This window comes from Aphis gossypii, chromosome 2 (assembly GCF_020184175.1).
Source record: "Aphis gossypii isolate Hap1 chromosome 2, ASM2018417v2, whole genome shotgun sequence".
NCBI lineage: Eukaryota > Metazoa > Arthropoda > Insecta > Hemiptera > Aphididae > Aphis > Aphis gossypii.
Genome location: NC_065531.1, coordinates 60,382,328 through 60,399,805, shown reverse-complemented (window position 1 = coordinate 60,399,805; position 17,478 = coordinate 60,382,328). Strand labels below are relative to the sequence as shown.

The 17,478-nt window shown below is 33.4% G+C and overlaps 2 protein-coding genes across 4 annotated transcripts in view; both read right to left on the bottom strand.

Moving 5' to 3' along the window:
* The window catches only part of LOC114121847 (nucleolysin TIAR), a 317,950-nt gene that overhangs the window by 4,826 nt on the left and 295,646 nt on the right, over positions 1-17,478 (bottom strand). For 2 of the 3 annotated variants that reach the window (XM_050200701.1, XM_027984331.2), the window contains 4 exons: positions 12,861-13,041; positions 4,337-4,481; positions 4,064-4,230; positions 1-1,738 (listed from right to left, as the gene is read on the bottom strand). The exon at positions 1-1,738 is cut by the window's left edge and continues 132 nt beyond it. In XM_050200701.1, the coding sequence (XP_050056658.1) occupies positions 1,414-1,738; positions 4,064-4,230; positions 4,337-4,481; positions 12,861-13,041 (818 nt within the window). In that variant the 3' untranslated portion in view covers positions 1-1,413. The remainder of the gene's footprint in view (positions 1,739-4,063; positions 4,231-4,336; positions 4,482-12,860; positions 13,042-17,478) is intronic. The other variant, XM_050200702.1, reaches the window with a different exon arrangement.
* Positions 6,618-11,194, bottom strand: LOC126550002 (uncharacterized). Its single transcript, XM_050200700.1, has 3 exons — positions 10,261-11,194; positions 9,478-9,973; positions 6,618-9,376 (listed from the first exon to the last, which is right to left on the bottom strand). Exons 1-3 carry the CDS (start codon positions 10,684-10,686, stop codon positions 7,383-7,385), a joined length of 2,916 nt encoding a protein of 971 aa, XP_050056657.1. The 5' UTR covers positions 10,687-11,194; the 3' UTR covers positions 6,618-7,382.

The following is a 17,478-nucleotide window of genomic DNA, read 5'->3' as shown; positions in this document are numbered from 1 at the left end:
CGCGTTTTTGGGCTCCAGAATTCAGTCGTCCTCAGACCAGCAGGCTCGGCGTAAGCCACTCTTCGTCGGCTATCTGCAAACCACATCAGTGCCCTTATATAGTATTACATCGTACGTGTAAATAATCAATATGTGAGTTAGTTATTTTTATTTTCCGTGTGTGGACTGTGTATGTGTTTTTTTGTGCGAGGAACTTGTACAAAACACGTGACTTTTGGGCGTATTTCTCGAAAGAAGCAATACATTGTATTATATATTCAATAAAACGGCGACCGAACGACTGCAATGCATTGGAGACGGCTATTCAACGAATTTGTGTGTTTTCAAATTTAAAAAAATTTGTAAATAAAATAATAATAATAAATAAATAAATAAATAATAATTATCGATTTTACGATCCGAGTGATGAATAATTTCATTTGTCGAACGTCACGTGTAGGTAAATACGTGAGATAATTTGTTACTGCTTAATATAGTAAACAATTAGCAACGAAAACACAACACTAATGCAATCGTCGTCGTCGGCAATATAATATTATAATTAGTAAGCATTAGATAAGAGGGGGAAGTCGAAGTTAAGTTCGTCGACAAAATATTTCACAAGCACAATAAACACAACGGAGGTGCGATTTTTTTGGTGTAGTGGGAGGAATGGGAGTGACATGAATCTATTTCCTGTGCAAACCTAAACACACTCAAATGCGTTCATGTGACAATTTGTCCGAACGGGATACGCGGGGTTTGCCGAATGTTCACCTCGTAGCAGTATAAAACAATTAAAATATACAAAATTATAAAAAAAAAAATTCTACTAAAATTGTAAATAATAATAACGTAAAGAGCATTCTCATCTACAAAATTAACTATATACGTTTTATCAAAACTATGTGCATATCGAATTTGTCAGATTCGAACAAAAAAACCATAATAGACAATAATATTATATTATAATTAATAATACAAATAATAATCTTATTGAATACCGGACGTGTACACTGAGTTTGCAATCGACCGGTATCGTATAATTTATAATAATAGCATAAATAATAATAATAATAATAATAATAATAATAATTAAAAAAAAAAAAAAAAAAAAACTAATTATAATAACGAAAGCGCGTGATAAGTGTGCGGATGAGGATCTTACGAGTGGTTTATCATCGCGTCATGGGGAGGGGGGGAAATAAGAATTGTGCACGTCGTCGTATCGATATTGACTTATTCGATTTTCGAAAGAAAATCGATACAAAAAATATGCACGAGCTGAAAAATGGGACACTATTCGTTATGGGTTTAGGAGACGTAATACAATTTAGTAGGACGATAAGAGCCGTCGAATCGGTTGGCTGTGAAGGCTGTGGATGTTGTAGCGTTGGCGGCGGCTGCGGTGGAGGCTGCGGCTGTGGAGCCTGATCACGAGGTGGCCATTTTCAATATGGATAGCTCGTTGGCCTCGTAACCACCATGGTGTTGGTGGTGGAGGTGGTGATGGTGGTGGTGGAGGTGATCATACATGGGCCACGCGGACGCCTGCACTGGTGCGGGGTGTTGTTTTACCTGAAACTGGTGGAGCGTCGGATAAGCCGGTATCATGGCAGCGGCAGCTGGTGGCGGAGCTGGTGCCGGCGCCGACTGTTGAGCGGCTACGGCTGATGCGATCTGCTGGCCCGGTTGCAGAGCCCCTGGTTGAGTCCACGCGGTTGTCGCTCCCGTCGGCAGTGCTTGCATTCCCATCCGGCTGTGAAAACGAAACGCAAAATTGCAAACAATTTTTGATATTGATCGTGAAAAAAATGTCGATTAATATCTAATGATGTTTTAAAATTTTAAATATTATTATTTTATATTGTATCACTAAAACGATCAGTAATGATAATAGATAGTTTCTGAGAGTTCTTTTACATCGCAATACAAAACTACGTATAACATAAATTATAAATATTAAAAAACTTAAAACATTTTTATTTTTTTTTTTTTGTTTGTAAGATATTTTTGTAAACGTTTTGTTATTCTTCTATTGTGTATCAATAATCAGTATTGTTTGACCTTTACCCCCTAGGCATGCTAATTATTCGTAGTTATAATTATGATGGTAATTTATCTACAAGAAAACAGAAAAGTGGCTCAAGCCAAACGAATAGGAATGAAAAAAACAATTTCATCACTGTGACAGTAATATATATTTTGGTTTTCCACGACACCTACTGATAATGCGCAAATAACAAAATATTGTTCTTATATTGATTTAAGCGTCTGATTATAATTTAGTACACAGCTCTTCGTTATTCCCTATCAAACATGTAGAATGTATAAAAACAAAAATTTCATAAAAGAGCCCGGGGAGTGGTCAATAAGTAAAAAATTCAAATTATCTTATAAAGTTACATAAAAAATACAATTCTATGAACTAATTTCGGAGTGAAGAGAGAGTTTGACCCTCAATCAGCAATAAATTACAAAATATGAGTATTATTATAAATGACGTACTCGAAATTTAACGTGAATTTAATATATTCTTGTCCAAATTTTGGTATTAGTTACATAAATATCCATAACGTATAAAATAATATTAATAGATTATACCACATATTTTTAATAATTAATTAAACACTAAATCTTATTGCTTGATTGCTTAAGGGTGAGATTTTAAGAAAAATGTGTGAATTTAAAATATGATTTATCATTTGATATAACGATTACTTAAACCATAATACGATACTCGTACTGATATTTGTTAATGATAACCGGTGGCCAATGGATGCATATGAATCATATATTCATATCTAATATAATAATATGGAGTATCTATATATTATGATAATGTGTAGAAGTGGAATAGGTACAAATAGTGTTTATTGCCCAGGTAGTTAGCAGCTTTACTTAATCTTATCAATTTAGCTTATTTTATAAACCTTCGATATCATTAGGAAGGTATAATATTATTTCGAGGAATGATAATCATTTCAGAATACTAGTCCCAACAAATTAGTCTTAAAAGTGTAGAAATTCAGTTATAATTAATTGCATAATATAATGTACACTGTGATTCATACACGATTTTGTACGGTTTAACAATTTATTATAGAATTATTATTAATAATAGAATTATTTTACATTATTTTTTCAAGTTTTAAACATTTTTTTTTTACGAAGTTAATACATTTTTAATTTCAATATTCTTTTTGTATATAATAATATATAATATGTTTATGGAGGAGAAAGAAAGAACATTTTTACAAGATTTTTTTTTACTGATATTAATTATATTACGCCAAAGCGCTGTTCAAATAATTGATTTAAATCGAATAGAAAAATAAAATATAACGTCGTGTGACTTTAATTAAAACGAGTGAAATAACATTCAACGTGTTTATCCAACTATGGAAAACACAATTTTACATTTAATGGAAATGTATTTAGGTACTTATTGTACATTTGGGAAACTCTATCTTAGAATATCTTCTAATTTGCATTTATTTTATTTTTATTTGAAAATAATAAATATTAATTATATTATTTTTTAACGAAAAATAATTCGAATTCAATCAGTACACATAACACACTTTTGAATAGTTAATCAGATTGGATTTTAAAATGTTTTTATTCCCGTTTTTTTACATTATACGTAGAAATGTAGTTTTCGAATTTATTACAAAGAAGATACGTAATTTAGTCATTCAAAGTTATTTAATTGTTTTTCAGCTGTACTAAACAAATTGTAGCTATAAAAAAATACTTTTTCGATCGAATAAAATGTACGATATCTCTAAAGTTATTAGGTAAATAATATGTAAGAATATTATAAGCATATAATGTACTTGAGTCTTAAAAATAACTATAATTGTCGTACTACGAAAATCAAATAGTTAAGCAGCTTCATAGAGCGGCATTTATACCTAAAGCTATTGTATAATAAATTGATTTTCTATAATGCCGAATACATGCTGATTGACATACTTAACAATAATAATTTGCCGCTCAAAATTAGCAAAATCCGATACGTAGATAACATACTTCTACCTAGTGTTATAATTTACAGTTATCTTTGTTATTGTTGACTTACCCAAGATACCCTTGTTGATAGCCGAATTGTCCATACGTGTAACCTTGGACGCCTTGCAGGAACTGTCCCTGTAGCTGTGTGGCCGGATAGCTCTGTGGATACCAGTAACCGAGTTGCTGACCGTACGCCGCCGCAGTGTACGGGAACTGTGTGCTGCTGAGTGCCGCCTGAAAAAATGGTCAAAGAGTGGAGGTCAGTCCAGTTTCAAATCAAGTCAGGTTTCCGGAAGTTTCGCACGTTATTTAGCGAACTTTGTGGTAGCCCGTAACTTACCTGCGACGAGCACACTTGAGACGCGTTTTGCGAGACGATCGGTTCACCGGACTCTTTGCCCCACGAACACTTGACCGGCTGTCCGTTAATATCTGAATTGTGGACGGCCACTATAGCGTGTGTAGCCGATTCTTTGGTGGCGAATCTAGAAAAAGGGAAGATGGAAAGAGGTTTTTGTTAAAAATGACCACAGAAGCATGCAAAAGTTGAGGAGATACGGTTTTAATCCGACCGGGTCGCTTAAATATTGAGTACAAACGATCTGCAGGTCCTGTGGGCCCCTAACACGGTTTCTCGAAAATGGTTGCCCAAAAACAAGGTATACGCTTAATAATAGATGTATACACATTCGACAAAATACGCGCGCGCGCGTGTTTGCGTGTATGTAGTCGAGTCGTAGGGGATGCATTCTTAATCCGTTTACAATTGGCCGGGAAAGAGGCCGCCGCCGTACCAGAGAGTAGTCCGTGGGGAAGTGCAGGAAACCGTCCGACACAATCTTTCTCTCTACTTCTCTCTTCCGCCCACCACCCCCGACTACGCTTCACTACCGCCGTCAAAGGTATTGGGTCGTTTTGGATGTACGCTCATGTATTATATATACACGCTGGTGTATATGTAATAATACATATGTATATAATATATTATATATATATATTCCGACTGGTAAACACAGTCCGACCTAGCTGTATACCACTACTGTAAACAAGGTAACGAACTTTACTTTATTAGCTCAGCACGTATCCACTGATGCCGAAGTCTTGGAGCGAATGAATATTTTAAGCTCCTAAGTAGCCAGCGGGCCGGAACTCCGGCGGGGCCGACGAGAGAAAACAAACATTCCGATTCACGACGTTAAGACATTGTGGAAACAAAAACCCGGTCGTCCCTCGAAATTTTCCGATGAAATTAGTATGTCTATTTCGTTATCTTCGTCGCAGTATACATATATATATATATATTTATTGTAATATATTATGCATAACATAATATAGAAGAATTCAAGAATCATAGGAATGACAACGACGTACATTACGCTAGCGTAGATATATGTTTTTTTATTTTATTATTATTATTCGTCTGTACCTCTGAAATCTCATGTCCCGCGTAATGATTTGAGGGGAGCCAAACGATTTACTACAAGCCGATTCCACGGGTTGAATATCGTATAGGACAACACATAAAACTTTTCGCATTAAATACGTGGACGAGAGGGTTGCTATAAAATTCCAATTCAGTTTTTCCCAATGTCATAAGTAATTCAAACGGGCGGGCGACAGGGTCTTAAAATATGGTTTTATGGAGATACCGTTCCCGAGATATATGCACGTGTTGTTGAGGAGGAAATCGAAGGGAACCGCGAATCATCCCATAGGAATTGTTCAAGCTTAGATGAACCTAGTATTTCGATGATCATATGATCATATATAATATGTACATATATATATATATGAGCTAGTTACGTTATATAATATTATATATCTGTAGCCGGAAGAGTAAAACGAGCGATACACAGCCGTTTTGTTTTAGTATTTGACAGGTATTAAACTTGTTCAATACAATACATTTATTAGTAATCGGATTACACTATATTGTTCAGAAATTATCTTTTCAAATCAGTGCTATATGTAGGTCGTATAATAACGATATAACCGTTATATATATTATATATAATATGCTTTGATTAACACTATATACATTGTACAGTAAACGAATTTAGAAATTTAAAATTTTGATCTGTATAAAAGTAGAGTATCGAACGTTTTATATGTGAATAACAAAATAATTATGAATATTCCTAAGCATTTACAGCTGTAAAAAATAAAATTCATTGTCAACAAATATAAATATAATCTCAATTTAAATATATGCGAAAAAAAAATAAAGAAATAATTATTATTCGTTATATATATATATATATATACTAGCTGACCCGACACGGCGTTGCCCGTGTGTTACTTTCTTTTTTTGCATTTTCGTATGCCGTGTGTTAATTTTTAATTTAATCTTATTGATAGTGCTAATATTACGTCGAATTCACGACGAAAGATTTGTAATGTGGCAGTTTTTGTGCCTACGTATTTTAAAAAATTCTCCTGAACAGAACCGTCACCCTGGTGATAGTGTTGTGAATAAAAAATAATTAAATAAAACATATATAATGATTTAAAAGTAAGTAGTTATAGTTTTAACTGTTATAGTTTTATTTAATTATTTTTTATTCACAACGCCCTATCACCAGGGTGACGGTTCTGTCATGATTTAAAAGTAAGTAATCGCTTTATTGTTAATCATGTGAATCATAATTATTATTATTATCATTGTAGTACTTTGTGGTATACGATGTTTCTTGTTTGATTACCTGGCGCATAGATAAACAAATCTGATGGTTTTCCAACACGGGAACAGGCAACATACAATTGACCATGTGAGAAACATGGGTTTTCTAGATTATTACCACAAACACTTAATGATTGCCCCTGTGACTTGTTTATAGTCATAGCAAAAGCAAGACGCACTGGAAACTGTAGTCGTTTAAACTCAAATGGCACATCAGTCGGAATCATTGGGATGCGCGGTATGAGAACATCTTCTCCTTTATACTTTCCTTTGAGTATAGTTGCTTCTATCACATTGTTTAGTAATTTTTTTATCGCTAACCGTGTACCGTTGCAAAGACGCGGTTGGTTGATATTTCGCAACATTATAACCACCGATCCAACCTTTAATTGAAGATTGTGAGGTGGCAATCCTGGCAAATCCAGCGAGTTTAAAAATTCCGGTGGATAGTTGACTACATCATCTTGATTAGTAGCCGAATCAACTGATTTATATATCATCAATTCGCCTGTAATTTGTTCTTGAATTTTGAAATTTAATTCATTTACATCTATGTTTTTTGCAGCCAGTATAGCTCGTTCGCTCAACCAATCATGGTTTCTGTAATTTTGAGAAACATCTGGAAACACCTTCTGAATAAGTTCATCTTTTGATCGAGTTAACTGACAAAAACTTAGAGGAAAGTTAATGCAGCCAGTCAACATGTCTATAGGAAATTTGCCATTACCATGTCAATGAGTTGTTTAGAGAATATGTTTCCAGATTGGTCATTTTGCAACTCGACACGCATATTCTTGCTTAAATGAAGTACTTTGACATGTTTCCACAAACTGGAGGACTTTAGACATGCATTGAGTTCATCAGCTGGCGTTGATCGTGGAATCACCGGCAATGTTTGACGAAAATCTCCTGCTAATAAAATCATTGCACCACCAAATCGGTTATTATTGCTCCGTAGATCTTTTAAGGTTCTGTCCAAAGCCTCCAAAGATTTTTTATGTGCCATCGTGCATTCATCCCAAACAATCAATGGGAAGCATGTAGATATGATTATAGAAAACAATGTTCGTATTTGATGAGCGTGTGATGATATTACAGCATCATTGAGAGTTTGATCCCAATGAGCGTCATTTTCAAGCAATTGCAAACGTTGACAGGCTTCTCTGTAGGATACACACAATTCACCATCAACAGTTCGTAACTGTTGGAATGATGTTGGGCCACGTACATTGACTAATAGCAGTCGTAAGTAAAAACATTCATCATTGCTTGGATGTACTGAATAAATCCGGCCAATCGCATCGGTGGAATATACATCTGTATATCCTGGAACTGGTTTTCCTTGTTTCCGTCGTATAAATCTCCTTGAGGATTGATTCCAGGTATAATATTTTGGCATTTCAGAATATAGCAATGTTTGTGCGAAATCATCGTTTTGGCATGTCTCAAAAAAACTGGTTAATGTAGTAGATGGTGGCTGAGCAGCTCTTTGTACTGCGTTCTGTGCTGTAAAATACACTCTTTGTCCATTTTCTAAATGCACAGCTAAGTGAACAACAGAAGGGTGTCTCTCATGAATAGGAAAAGAAAATATTCGCCAAACTGCTTCATTACTACTGACATAGCGGCCCATTTGGTATTGGGTAACTTCATCATTGGAATTCTCTGCACCAATTCCAATCACAGCCATATCACTCCCTTTGGCTACATATTTGCAAATGTATTTAATAGATTTCACTGAATGGCAAGATTCAACGTTGATGTGTGCTTTGAATGTCTTTGATAAAATGGGTGAATATGGAACAATCCAACGATTATCTATTTCAATATCTTGTTGATTTAATTTGACAATTGTTGATTTTCCATTGTCTGCTGTCGATCTGCGACGATACAATGGATAACCGTCATTACCAGTAATTGTTTCCGATATTAATGTCCGTGGATATCGTTTTGAACATTTACCATCCATCATACACGGTGAATTTTGATTAAGAGTTCCACAGGGACCATGTATCATGTTTTTGATAACTACCTCATGCAATCCAGGATCTACTTGTACATTAGGGATTTCAGCTGATATCACTGCATCAACTTCATTTGGCCTTATATTTTCAACCAACCAAATCAAAATGTGTGCATGTGGCAATCCTCGTTTCTGCCACTCCACAGAATACATCCAGCAGCGTGTCTCACCAAACACATTATGTTTTACGATGAAATCCATTAAAGATTTCAACTTTTGTCTAAAGACTCTGGCTGTAATATCATGACGATCAATGGGTGATTGCCCAGAGAATAACTCCTGATTGATTTCTATCCATTGCGGATTGCATGTAAATGTGATGAACAAATCTGCTGTACCATAATGACGAACATACGACATGGCATCTTGAGCATATTCGTGCATATGCCGAGGGCTTCCGATGTATGTTGCTGGAAGAATAGTCATCCGACCGACATTCTGTGCATTTCCATCAGTATTAATCGCATCTCGAAGGTGAATATACTCTTCAGATCGGAGTTTGGTTTGATTCAACCTGATGAATGTTAATCTTTCCGTTTCAATTTTAACATACATGTCAACAACATATTTGTGATATAATCGCCGACATTTCAATATGTGATTATCTTCATTTTCCCGAATCATTAGGCGGTATGAATAATAGTTCATTGAACTGACTTTTTTGTTGGTTTCAGAACCTGTAAATAGATTTTGTTTTAATAACATTCAAATATAAAATTAAAATACATAATATAATGACTGAGATATTATCGCCATAGCTAACTAATATTTTAGTTACCTGCAATGGGATTTATCATTTTTATTGAGAAATCGTAGCCATCTTCACCTTGCCAAAATATAATGGGATATTGCAGTGCATCATATGAGCGGTGTGTTTCCTTTATACGTTGTAATTGATCATTCCGACGACGTAAAACAATATCACGGGATTCCAAGTTTTCTCCAACTACAACGATAGCAACTTCATCAATAGTTGGTGCATTAAAACGTCTTGTATGTTGACCTGCAGGTGTTTTATCAGCTCTGATTACAATTTTGTGATTATCGGATGGCATCAGATCCAGGGCAGTTTTAAACAATATAATCAATTGATTGTGCTGATGAAATAAAGTTTGTAATTGTTCTACAATAGACCTCTTTACTAAATTGTTATGTGCACAACGCAGATCAATTTCTTGTGGTGAATTGCCCATAAAATAAATTTGCAGGAATTTGTTGTCGCTATCTGACACTGGTAACAGTGAACCTGCTCTATGATATATTTGCCCTTGTATCTGTAAATAAAAAAAATATATTATGGTGTGGTATAAATTAATGGATTGTCGGTGATCAAACTTAAATAATATTTGATCTTAAAAAGTATATATTTAGTTTTAACTAATATCTATCAAATATAAAATATAATAAAAGTGTCACTGAAACTGAAACACCATATATAATATGATGACTAAGTGATATATTTCGTAATGATTAAGAATTGAAGATTAGTGACACATCTTAACTTTGGTGACAGAAAATTTTGTTCGCTAAAATAATTATGAGTAACTGCTATAATACATACCTTGAAAGTTGGCATAAAATTTTCCCGAACTACATTTGTTGCCCCAAATGAAGTCATTTGAAAGCAATTGTTATATTGTTGGATATTTGTCAAAAAGTGTATAGAATCTGTTCCTATTCCTGAAACCAATGAGTACAATGGTTCTGGTGGTGGATCCAATGGTATCAATTTCACTTTACCATTTGCGCAACACAATCCATTGGCTTCGTTTTTGTATTTTAATGCCTTACAGTGTGAGCAAACCGAGTTCATAGAACCAATAACAACACATTGGTAGTTACTGTAGTCAATTGACACATCGTAACTAAAAGCAGTTCGATTCAAACTTGCTCGCGCTTCACGCGTTTGTGAATTAGATCGGTAATTAGCTTGGTTTGTAGCATTTCTGGTTCTTCTACCTAAATTGCTTCGTCTTATAGGAGGCATATCAAATATAAATTATTTTTTCACTAATCACGAACTAAACAAACACTAACTAACTAAACACTCTGCACAAAACACGATTGTTGGTTGCCATGGATACGATCAGTATTATATTATAAATATTATAGGAAGGGCTATTTTAAAAAGAAAAGGGCTATTTTTAGGGTTTTTCCAGCAATAATTCTAATTTTTCTAGCCGTAAAAACTATCCTTGGACTTCAACGAACATTTGCGAACATTTGCGTTGTTTGTATGTCTATTTGCATGCATTTTTAAAAACATTTTAAATAAATGATTTATTTTATTTAAATGGTTGCCATTGACTACCAAAAATAATTTAGTTGACTATTTGCTGGATAGATGGCGCCTCTGTAATTTCATCACCACCTCGTCATATTTCTCTAACCCGATAACTTTCTCAAATTTTTCGTCCGTAAGAACCTTCTCCTGACAATTACGACCCAAACAAAAAAAGAATGAGCGAAATCGGTCCAGGCGTTGTTGAGTTATGCGCTTACTAAATTTTGCGATTCATTTTTATATATAAGATATATATATATATATATATATATATATATATAATATATATATATATATATATATATATATATGTATATAATATATAATGTGTATAAGTACTTATGTTAATATTATCAAAGTTAAATAACGGTATAACGTTAAAGGCTTATCATAATTGTAAACATACAAATTATCTCATACATTTCGCGCAAAATGGAAATAACTAAAAAGTCGTTGTAAAAAATCAATATTATCTCGCAAACTACAGTTCACTTTTAGGATTAAATTTATTGTTTGTTCACAAATGCAAATAAAAAACAAAGCAACGGGACTATATAATATTACGACGGCTGAACAAACGTCGTGTATATTACTTTATATTTTTAAGTCGCTTAACGTAGTTGTACATATAATTTTATGTAATGAAATACCGTCAAATTAACAGATCCTCTCGAACCACCGAATTCTAGAGTACTATAAGTAGTAATCTAATCATAAAAAAAATCGGAAAGAGAAAAATGTATTGATTTTGATGATATGATTTTGAATTTTATAATAATACACTGCACGTGACGACTAAAACGGTGGCAACACGTGTACTACATTACACATTATACACATCATTACGATAATGTGAAATTATTTCGACGTGAAATTGGTATACTCTTGGACGTTCCCCGACGGTCTTTGCAGGTATAGGTCTCAGTTCCTAGACAACTACGTATAAGTGGTACACACACACAATCATTACATATTATACTGTACATATAGTGACGCTGGGGATGACGGGTTCTTGGGCGGGAAATTCCGTTAATTTATGTATACGAAGTTGGAATGATGCCGAGCGTACAGGTTAATGATTTGCCAGTAATTTTGTGAATATGGTCCAAACTACTAAAGAACCGCCTACCTACCTTTGAAAGGCTATGAAATACACACACACACACACATGTATATGTATATACTATTAGTGCTGTTCATTACATTTCGGGAACGACAAGAACGACTGCCGACCACGGTAGTGGTCGAATGGCGATGGAATCGGTGGATGGTGGATGTGTAAGAGGTAGTCAGTACATTAGGATATCCGTCGTCGTGTTTTCTGCCGGGTGCACACGTGTGTATAAATATACACGTGCAATATTCTATCCACTGACGTTTGAATAATTAAATCGTAATTCTAGTGAAATCGAAGCAACCTACCATTCAGTTTTGGTTAAAATCTAATTACCTGCCTAAGAATTTTGTTTCATTTAATTCAATTTTTTTTTTTTTTTTTACATCACAGACCGATAATTTAGATATCTTTCTTTGATTTCACGTTCACAAACTTCAGTGGACGAAAAATTGAAAATTTCGATATTTATTTCACAATAATTATACATCTCTTTATGTACACATCGTAACTCCACAAAGTCGGCTTCTCTACCATATATAATAGGATTTTAAATGGTACGGAAAAAATTTAAAATTTATTTTTGAAAAATGTGAAGTCGATATATTAGTTTAGATCGACTTTGGGCGACCCGATCAGATAGGTACGGTGAATTTTGTTTATAAACGTATCTCTTTATATATATGTATTGTATACAATGACTATTATATTTTACTAAAATTAAATGTATACTATTATAATTGGAGGTTTGGTAGGTACTTACCGAACGAATGCGTAACCCTTGTCTTTGAACACCCGTATCTCTTGGATGTTACCGAACGGAGCGAACGTCTTCTGCACCAGTTCGTCCGTGAGTCCGCTGGTCAGTCCGCCGCAGTACACGGTACAGTTGGTCGGGCTCGATTGATTGTAAACTTCGTCAAACGTCAGCGGTTTTGTGTTGGCTGAAACGAAACGGAAAAAATTAATATTTTAGAACCACGATCAATAGACGTTATTTGTTATGAAGAGAAAAAACATTTTATGGATGGCTTTCAAAACTGTTCGGAATAAAACGTACTGTCTTGGTAAAACAAGTAAAATAAGATAATAAATAAAAGTAAATCAGAAGTCACAGTGACTTCTATTGTTATTCTTGACAGTTTATCGAGCTGGCTTTTGCTATATTTTGCATGTCTATAATTGTTATATCATCACATGTATTATAGGTATACATCGTGATCAAGACACGGAAAAGCGAAAACACTCATTTTCCTATAGCTCATATAGTATTATTAATGTATATGCACGTGCAAGACGGCATTATAGTTCCGGGAATAACTTCGACGCTTTTATTCACAAAATTGACAAACACCTCAGCGTAGTGTTAAAACTCTGTTTGGACTCACAGCTCAGACCCCACATAATTCACGTACCTAAGCAACTTCCCTCGTATTTAGGCACATGCGGGTGTTGACAATTACGTCAAAACTTGGTAGACAATAGACGGACGCATATAATATACAATATATGATATATATATATAATTCACGTTGGTGTAGTTGTTGGCGAGAATTCTCATTTCGATAGTGTTTCCAAGTCAAACATAGTTGGGAGAAGAATAGTTTTGGCAGAGCAAACGTCAATCAATGACACGACGAGAAATTGTTTCGTTTCTCATTGGCCAACGATGCCTCCGTTTGATTAATAATCATTTGCTTTTAAAAAAATTAATTGATTAAAAACTATTTATGAATTAAAATAATTGTAATATAGTGACTACGATATTATTGACGTTAGAACAATGCCGCAGGTTTGTTCGGTATCATATATTATATTTTTTAATGCAATAGAATCTTATAAAGCAACGATTAATAAATACAACATAAAAATTATATAATTTACGCTTCGTAATATTAAACTGTTTTATAACTGCCATAGATGGCACATATAATATTACAACAAGGTCGGATTTACTGGAAAACGATGAGATAGTAAGTTATAATGAATATACGCGTAGTATATATAACAGTACATTTTTCAATTTTTGTCTTAAAAGTTCAAATTATTAGTTAGTACTTGTTTTATTTTCAAAACATTAACGATGTACGGAAATCTATAATATTATAGTTTTCGCAACGAAACGGTACGGGTGTTGCCCGTTTTACCGCATAAATGTATTATGACCTCGTTCCGTCAGTCAAGAAAAGTTTCTGCAACACCTCTGGAAAGACGTTGCGGAGACTTAATTCTAGAGCCAGTGGACTCTCCGCCGAGCAGTACTGTTCATGTATAATAGGAGATAATAGGAGATACGCGTATGTCAGTATACTATTGTGTTTGTGACGGAAGGTAATTGGACCTTCATCGCCTCTTGGGAACGGGTGTGAAATGTATATGCAAGGCAGGAAAGCAATGCATTAATATGACGTGTGATGATCGGATGTCAATTATTATGCTCTGGGCTTCATGGGATATTCCCGAGGAAGTTGCATATTCAAAATCTTATGATTAATAAATTTGAAATTCGTTACATAAAATATTATAAAACCCCAAATAAGAAATGTAGTTACCTATGTTTAATTTTTTAGCAAACGTAAGTGATTTCGTAAGATTTTAAATAATTTACCTATTATAATATATATAACAATAAACACATTAAGTGATATATTATCAATCAACTTGTTGCAATCAGCTATGTTTGATTTTTTATATAAGAGTATATTTTAGTATTAAATTTAATTATGTTATGTGATTATAAAATCTGAAGATGTTATTGTATAGGTACGACTGTATTTATAAATTATAATTATATCATAAGTATATTTTTACTGTACTTGAGTCAATTATGATGTTTATATAAAATAAATATTGATATTTTGTTAATAAAAATAAACAAAACAACAATTAAATGGCTAAAATTTAAAATAAAAAAAGCTTTCACGCACTCTTAAATAAGTACCTATAGTAGATTAAATATTTATTTTTAATATGAATACATTTAAATAAATAAAATAGATAATTAATTTTTCAATGATAATGAAAAAAATTAAATGTATAGTTTTGTATGTACCTAATTAAAATGTTTAAATAATTATGAATTTCTTGAAATGAATTCTCAAATAATAGAATATTTTAAAAATACTTATTATAAATACTGCATTTTTTTTAATATGTAAATACCATTTCATTGTTTTTCAGCGCATACAATTTCGAGTTCCCGTAATAATAATAATTTATTATTTATTTAAACTATACTACTGATGTAGTAGCATTTTCTGTGGGCAATGAGCTTAAGTCGAATACAGTGATTGTGGTAACCTCGTACGTATAGGTACGCCATATTTACACAGGTAATATGCATGTGGCATAAAATAATTATATTATACAGTCGACCAGCTCTGTGGCCTACAGTGTTTAGAGACGATATATACAGCAAGTGGTGGGGCACTGAGATATTGTCCCGACGACGAGCGAGTCGACAATAAAAGTTTTATTTACATTAAACAAAGTGTACTCGGACACGCAACCAATTAGCAAATTGTCCGTGCGTAATAGCGGTTTCCTCCGGCAAATTATCCACACGAATGGAAATGCTCTAACAAACTTTCTCGGTGCATTTGGCAAGTATTCTGCTCCTTCTTCTTTAAGTTTTCAAGTGTTTGGGACTTGGGGGGCCGTCACTGTTTTTCTGCCTCCTCTTTCTCCTCTTCCTGTTACCGATCTGATTCATTATATATATAAATGTAGATTATACACACCCTCTTCGTGAAAATCTCCGCTAATGTTATAGTGTATATAATCATTTTCTATCGCGGAGAATTTTCACTGTCTCGCTCTTTCTTCTTCGCCAATATATATATATAATATTTATATTTTGTTTTAGGAAATAAATGTTGTTTTTTCCCGCAATCCCCGCTACGGGCCACCATATAATTTCCAACGATTTATGTGGTCGTAAAACTTCAGGAGGTTTCTTTAAGTCAAAAATTCAAATTCCACCGAGGATACAACGATGAAAAACCAACTACAGCCAACAAATATATACACACATACTTATAATGTATATACATATACAGTAAAGCGTGCGTACGATGTTCTCTTCTTTTTTCAATTTTTATTTTTTGTACGTTTGCCAGAGATGATCTCGAAAATAAAAACAATGATATTTTTAGAAAAACAATCAATTTAAAAAAATATATTTAAAATGATGAATTCGAACATCATAAATATATATAATATTGGTTTATATTTACGACGACTTGCATCTAGATGAAACAGATATGTGTATATATATATAAATAAAAAAAAAATAATAATACAATGATGGGGTAGGTATAGGTACGTCACGTCACGCTTGTGGGAAAATGGCTCAAGGGAAGGAAAGACAGTCTCGAGGGAAATTTTGAATTAATTCGAATGCATAATTCATATGCCCGTGGCGAACACAGGCATTGGCGGTGTTATGATAAATTCCGTTGCTAATTTAATGCGTTTTAGATGCATTACATATTGATGCTGTTTTCAATACGATTCCGTCAGCGATATTGATATATGTATACAAGTACATATATAACGAAATCCGAAACCAAAATGAGAGTATATAATATGTGTATACTGTATACATACACTGGGAATATACAAAATTAAGCGCTACACATTGACACGTCTTAACACGAGTCGATGAGTTACTACACGTTTTCCGCCGAGGGGTGGTAAGGATAGACGAATCGGTGATGGAAAACTTTGAAAATATATGGTTTAACAAACTTTGTTTCAACACCGATTTAACACGACTAGAACGTGCGTCGTACGATTTAATTGCTATGTATAGTTATATTACGCTAAATTTCTCACCGAAGCGTTTATAATTTTATTGAACGAATTTCCTCAAATGCCAGCAAAATACGCACACTTCTATAAGCTATGCTCAATCGTTCGATACTGTAAATTACATCGCACGAATGTATTGTTATCATAATACGTAACCACTATTTCCGTATAGCGGACCTGTTATATTATATTATATTTTGTTGGTTTTTGCATAACCGTCAACGTAGTATATAGTTATCGATCTCTTTTGAAATATTGTTATTTTATTATTACACTATGAAATCGTAAAAATAAAATTCTAAAGTTCGGTGGAAAATAAAATGATGTACCTGTACAATACTTTTGAATGTTTAAAAAGTATCGAATTATACAGTCATGTAGGTCGAGTAGTATAATATTATTATTAAACTAAAAATCCAGTAAGCCTATATATAAAGTACTTAATTCGAGATAATTATGATATTACGATATTATATTGAACGCGACCAAAACTATATAATTTACAAAGACAATAAACGATCGATAAAATATTATATATATATATAATATTATGTAGCAGGTAGCAAATA